The sequence below is a fragment of the Tachysurus fulvidraco genome, chromosome 26 (genome assembly GCF_022655615.1).
Source record: "Tachysurus fulvidraco isolate hzauxx_2018 chromosome 26, HZAU_PFXX_2.0, whole genome shotgun sequence".
Lineage (NCBI taxonomy): Eukaryota > Metazoa > Chordata > Actinopteri > Siluriformes > Bagridae > Tachysurus > Tachysurus fulvidraco.
Genome location: NC_062543.1, coordinates 4,979,244 through 4,985,243, shown reverse-complemented (window position 1 = coordinate 4,985,243; position 6,000 = coordinate 4,979,244). Strand labels below are relative to the sequence as shown.

General features: G+C 36.3%; 1 protein-coding gene across 1 annotated transcript; it reads right to left on the bottom strand.

The window, feature by feature from the left end:
* Positions 1-1,978: 1,978 nt before the first annotated feature.
* Positions 1,979-5,571, bottom strand: cdca5 (cell division cycle associated 5). Its single transcript, XM_027132847.2, has 5 exons — positions 5,303-5,571; positions 3,968-4,047; positions 3,794-3,856; positions 3,212-3,706; positions 1,979-2,721 (listed from the first exon to the last, which is right to left on the bottom strand). Exons 1-5 carry the CDS (start codon positions 5,355-5,357, stop codon positions 2,641-2,643), a joined length of 774 nt encoding a protein of 257 aa, XP_026988648.2. The 5' UTR covers positions 5,358-5,571; the 3' UTR covers positions 1,979-2,640.
* Between the last annotated feature and the right edge of the window lie 429 nt (positions 5,572-6,000).

Sequence of the window (6,000 nt, the reverse complement as noted above, 5' to 3'; positions counted from 1 at the left end):
TCTTTAACCCCGCCCCTTCACGTTCTTGTCTGTGATTTTTCAATACATGCCATAGTCAGGGTTGCCCCTAACTGCCCCTGACAAAATCGAGCAGCTTTAGCAACTCATGTGTCAACTGAGTTTCAACTGAAACCTGAAATCAGTTCTGGGGTAACAATATGTGTAATAAAGGAATGTATAATGTGTGAAATGCAATATCACCAGTTATTAAGGCTGTAGCAAGTCATATTTGTCCAATGTTTTTCCAGCTGGCTTGTTGTGGATGTATTGTTGGTTGTAGCTATAGGTCATTATTGACTCTGCCAAGAGGATGATGAATCACACTGTAGATGGAATCATTGGGAATCAATTTGAATTACAGCAATGTCACAATGTATTTTCGTCAACAAATATTTATTCATGCGCGACAACTTCATCACAGGCTTTACTGCACGACATCCAAGAGAACATACTGAAATGGCAAAAGAATCTCACCAAATATCTCATCAATTCTACATTTAGAAAGCAATGATCATGCCAAAAATTTTTTTTTACTGTTAAAGTACTATTCATTTAATTATGCCTGAGTAAATATTCAATCTTCTGAGCTTATTTTGATCTCATAACATTTAAATGAATGGAATTAAATAAGTCGCTATGGCAATTTTGACCGTATGAATAAGACGTGTCGTAAAAATAAATGCATTTGAAAGTAACGTCTAGCAAAATAAGAATTATAGTAATGAGAATTGTATTTATCGTGCTATTAGATTGGGGTGTCAAAGTCAAAATAATGAGAATATTATAAGAAACAAGAAATTACATAATAGGTCAATATTTTTTTTGTGGTGCAAATCTATAAAATACATACAGAATATTTTCTAGAAAATATAACTCTGAAAGAGATTGGTTTAAAGCTAACTGTATTTAAAAAAAACTGAGTCAGTATACGAACAACTTCTCTCACAAATGTTTCTATTATAAAAGAGACAAGCCGTTCTGATATCGGGTTCTGGGCATCCGTTTCTCTTTTAGTCCCATACAAAGCGATCAATGGTCAACTGTGTAATACAGCACATCCTTCCTGGACAATCGATGATGACTGAACACTGATTTTACCCTCCAGCAAAGAGACTGGAAGGGCAAAATGCTAGAAAATGCTACAGCATGAACCCTCTATGTAGACAAGGACAAAACAGCATGGGCGCGTCAGTTCTTTTCTTATTTTGTGACTATATGAATGACTTTCCTTTGTTTCTAAACACTTTTTATTTTTCAATTTAATGTCTGAGTACATGACCAAAAAGAAAAAACCCTAAATGCAATCTTCCTTGAATGGAATTAGTTTTTAAATAGTTTCATTGTTTATACTGGAATGTGTGGCAATATGTTTCGTATATCATTGTAGGTCAAAGCTATTATGGAAAAAGCCTCTAACGTCACTGCTTAGTAACAGTACGTTTTCTAGCATGAGAATGAGGTCTTTCTGGCTTCTCTCGTTTTTGCCTCATTACCTTCGAGCGTTATTATAACATCTGTTCACCTGCTCATTCATCCAAGTATCCAATCGACTGATCACGTAGCAGCAACACAGCATTTAAAATGACTCAGCTACAACAGTATATAGAGTTTACGCAGAATTGTGTGGGTGGAAATAAACAACATCCAGTGAATAGAGGTTCTGTGGGCGGAAACATTGTGCATGGGAGATGAAAAGTGAAAGAACACACAGATTTGTTTGAGCTTTAAGGAAGCTTGTGATAAAGCAAATGACAACTCTTTACATCCATAGTGAACAGAAAAGCATTTCAATCATTCTGGTAGATGCGGTTCAGGAATTTGACACAATAGTTGGCACAGAATTGGGGAAACTTGCTGGATCTTCAGATCGTCATCTGCACAGTTTGGCTGATTTAATTCTTTCATGAATGAGTAGGTATGCCAGTGTTCCTAATAAAGTGGACCATACATCAAAACTTCATACATACACAAAAGTGAATAAAATGGTAAAACTTTTTTTTTTACTCAGCATTGGTAATTGCAAAGTATTGCGCAGAATTAAACTACACAATCTACATTTGGGTTCGGATGGATGTCATTTGAGCAGCTAATCCGTGACAAATGTCCTAAATGCTTGGACATGACTAAATCCAACAGCTGTGTATAATATGCATAATAAAGACACCACTGAACAATGAGGAATAAAGATTATGCTTCTGCTAATTTTTTTAGCTAACAGAAAGCATGAACACAACAGTAGTCATAAGAAACATAAGCAATAAGTAACCATGTCCTAATGACGTGAACGAGCAGATCTAGGGCTTTTACAGAATCGGACAATAGACGGAATAATAAAATAAACAACAAAAAGAGAAAACATGTAGAACAGCATATAAATCCTTTTGACATTGAGAAAAATAAGTGTCAAATTTCAAACGCGATATTCATATTCAACTTCTGATCTACTGATGCATTAAGGAACACTAACATATGACAGGGCAAAATGATCCTCGTACATAATGGATTATTCCATTTTTTTTCCAGATCTGTATATTAACACCTTGATCTGTAGCTAATTATGAACTCTTTTACTGAAGCAGGATTGGGTCAGAGTTCATTTGTCCCCAGGGCATGAAATGTCTCTGTAGCTGCCTCGGTGTGTCACTCCACCACCAGCTCAAAGCACTCCGCCTCCTCGAACTCAGCATTCATCTGTGCGGCTAGAATATCCAGTTCTGACGTCTGAAGAAGAGATCACACCGAGGCAGAATACAATTAAAAGCATGAATGTTAAGGCTAGCACTGGATAACCATTTACACGTGATTGAACGTTTTATTAGTCAGACATTTTTGATGAATTTTCTGTAACAGCGGCTCTGAGTACAAGGCAAATCATCAGATTACATCAATGCACTTGTTTCAAAATGGTGCTTTTTTCCCCTGCAACTTGCGACAGGATTTATATAGCAGACACCGTATATGGATCTTTAATTTTTAGTATCATCAAATCTTTAGGTAAAGGAGATGTGTATTTAGTCATGAGTTTCAGAAGTATTTTTTTTTTAAAAAGTAATGTTTTTGAACACAATCAGGTAAAAAAATATTCAGGTACATCGTATAAAAATGAAACTTAAGAACATAAATATGATTAATGCTCATGTACATTACCTACTGCTGAAAAAAATAAAAGAAAATGATGCGAGTAGTGTCCATCTCTGTGTCCTTCACTCACCTTTATCTGTTGAACCCTCTTCCTCCGTGCGTTCTTCTTCACCAGGCAAACACCAGGAATGTTCAGATCAGGCTCTGGGGTGTTGGCGACTGTGTCGTCGGCTGCTGAGAGGTTGAAGGATTCGATGCACATGGAGGAAGACGCTCCTCTGGACACGTTGGCCTTATGGATCACCTCTGGGGTCTGTAGCCTTTCGAACCCGAACATAGTTTCTCTGCGTGTGGGGGACGAGGCAGACTCAGGCTTGGGGCTCTCAAACGAGCGGTCGCCAATGCTCAGGCGGCTGTACGAGCGTCGCACTTTGTGGGACCACACGGGGTCCTGCTCAGGTTGTGCTGTATTGGGAGAAGGTGATGCAGGGGCCTGGATGGGAGACAGGATGGTGGGTTTGGACACAGTTGTCTCAGCTTGGGGTGGACTTGAGACTTTGGACCTTTTTCTAGAATCACCGGATAGTCTTTTCTCCACATTTTCCTTATTAAGCTCAGATGTGGCCTGGGAAAAGATAACAGCAAAAATTTATGAAAATTTTTTTTAATGAAAAAACGTCATTCCTAATACATATATAACCTGGGTTTTCACCTGGGTTTTCCTTGGTACAATCTTCCTCACAGTGATCGATCGTTTGACAGGAACGCACGGAGCCTTCGGGATAAAACAGTAGCATATGTGAGTGTCCAAAGCACAGTGGAGAATTTCCAATATTTATGTTAATCAGATTTACTCTTACTTCCAACACTAATAGCCTTTTCTCACCTCAGCTTTAGGAGGAATGTTTTCTTCATTTGCAGACAGCCGGGCTGATCTCCGGCGTGGTGTGCTGCCTCCATCTGACTCTACAAAATCAAACATTCGGATTTATTTCAAAAAGACAATCCAAAAATACAAGTACAATTAACAAGCTAGAACTACTCATAAAAAGCCATTACTTAAAACCAAATATTTTCTTTTGCATTTTATTCTCTGATTATTTTTAGTCTTCAGATTGTAATGAAGAAACATTGGCTGGATTTCAGTGACCATAACTTCCACTTGCCTTGTTTTAATCACTTAATTTGTTTCAATAGTTGTGAATTATATTTTCTTTTATTGGCAGCTACATTTTGCATGGATGCTCTTTCCAACACAAATAATTAATTATTTTCAAATACAGGTCTCCTGTCATCTGTTTGGGATTTTTTTCCCAAGATCTGTGTCTGTGTTCTGATGCAGCCATGAATCAGAATTAATTTCTGAAGGGTCATTTTGAGTTGTCAGGTCTGTAAATTCTGGTCATGTGAATATCTGATTTTGATTACTGACTACTCACAGGTTAAAGAAGCTTGACAGTTTGAGTGTATTTTACATTTTCATATTGTAAATCCCATGTAGCCAAAACTCTGTCTGTCGGTCTCTCTCTCTGTCCCTCTCACTCACTCTCTGTGTCTGTCTCCCTGTGTCTGTCTGTCTCTCTCTCTCTGTCTCTCTGTGTGTGTGTGTGTGTGTGTGTGTGTGTGTGTGTGTGTGTGTGTGTCTGCCCCCCCCCTCCCCCCCTGTTTATCTGTCTGTGTGTGTGTGTTGCTTTAAATTACACAGTATTTAGGGTTTTGTTTAACTGGTCAGAAGGTTGTGGGTTCGAAGCCTGCCAAATTGCCCTTTTTGTGTTCTCAAGCAAAACCTTGAAATGAAAGGGTCTGCCAAGTGAATATAGTGTAATAAATACATCAGAATTAGCCACATGAAAGACATTAAGATTATCAAATTATTTCCGCCCCCAGAAAACGAGGGAGTACTAACTTTTGCACTCGGCTGAAAACCTAAGCAATGTAGCTGTCAGTGAACGAGACTGTGTCGAAATGAGCTTCGTTGTTTTCAGGGAGTTTTCCGGATTTTTTGTTTTTGCGATGTTTTGATGAAAAAAACACCGACAAACGTGACGTAAAAAAAAGCTAAGCTAACGTAGCCGTCTCGCTAGCATTAGCCTAGCTTCATGAAAACAATAACAGTGAGTACATGAGCTGGATAACCTAGTGGTTTTGCTCACATTGTTTCCTATAACGGTGCACAATGTGACTTTTTGTGTTCCTAAAAACTAGTAAATGTACAACTTACTTCTGTTTTGTTTGTTGTTTGTGCTCGTTTGTCCAGCGGATGTTCTGCTGTTCATCTTACAAAACAAATAACTCGGGGACTAATAACTAAGCAGTTACTTCGACATTCACTAAAACAAGCGCACCGATAAATGCTTAAACTCTAAAGATAGATAGATAATATGAATATTATACTAAATCAGATTCATTTGTAGTAACTACAATAATCGTAAACGCTGAAATCGATACAACCTTCAGCAGCGTTTCAAAATTACCCGCCTTAAACAAAAATGGCGGAAAATGGGGCGGGGCTACAATTACTTTATTATTTTATTTATTTTAAATGATCCCTACAAACATGTCTGTCTGGTTATTTATTATATATTTAAACTTATATTTTCTTTACGTGTTTATCTTTACACAAATTTAGAAAATATAATATAATAATATATAATATAATATAATAATATAATATATAATTATTTACTTTATTAATTAATTTATTTATTTTAAATAATCTCTACAAACATGTCTTTATTTATTATATATTTAAACGTATATTTTCTTTACGTGTTTATCTTTACACAAATCTAAAAAATATATAATATAATGTATAATATAATAATAAAATAAAAAATATAATCATATAAGATAATATAATATATAATATAATATAACATATGATTGTTTATTATTTTATTTTTAATTTTAAATAATCTC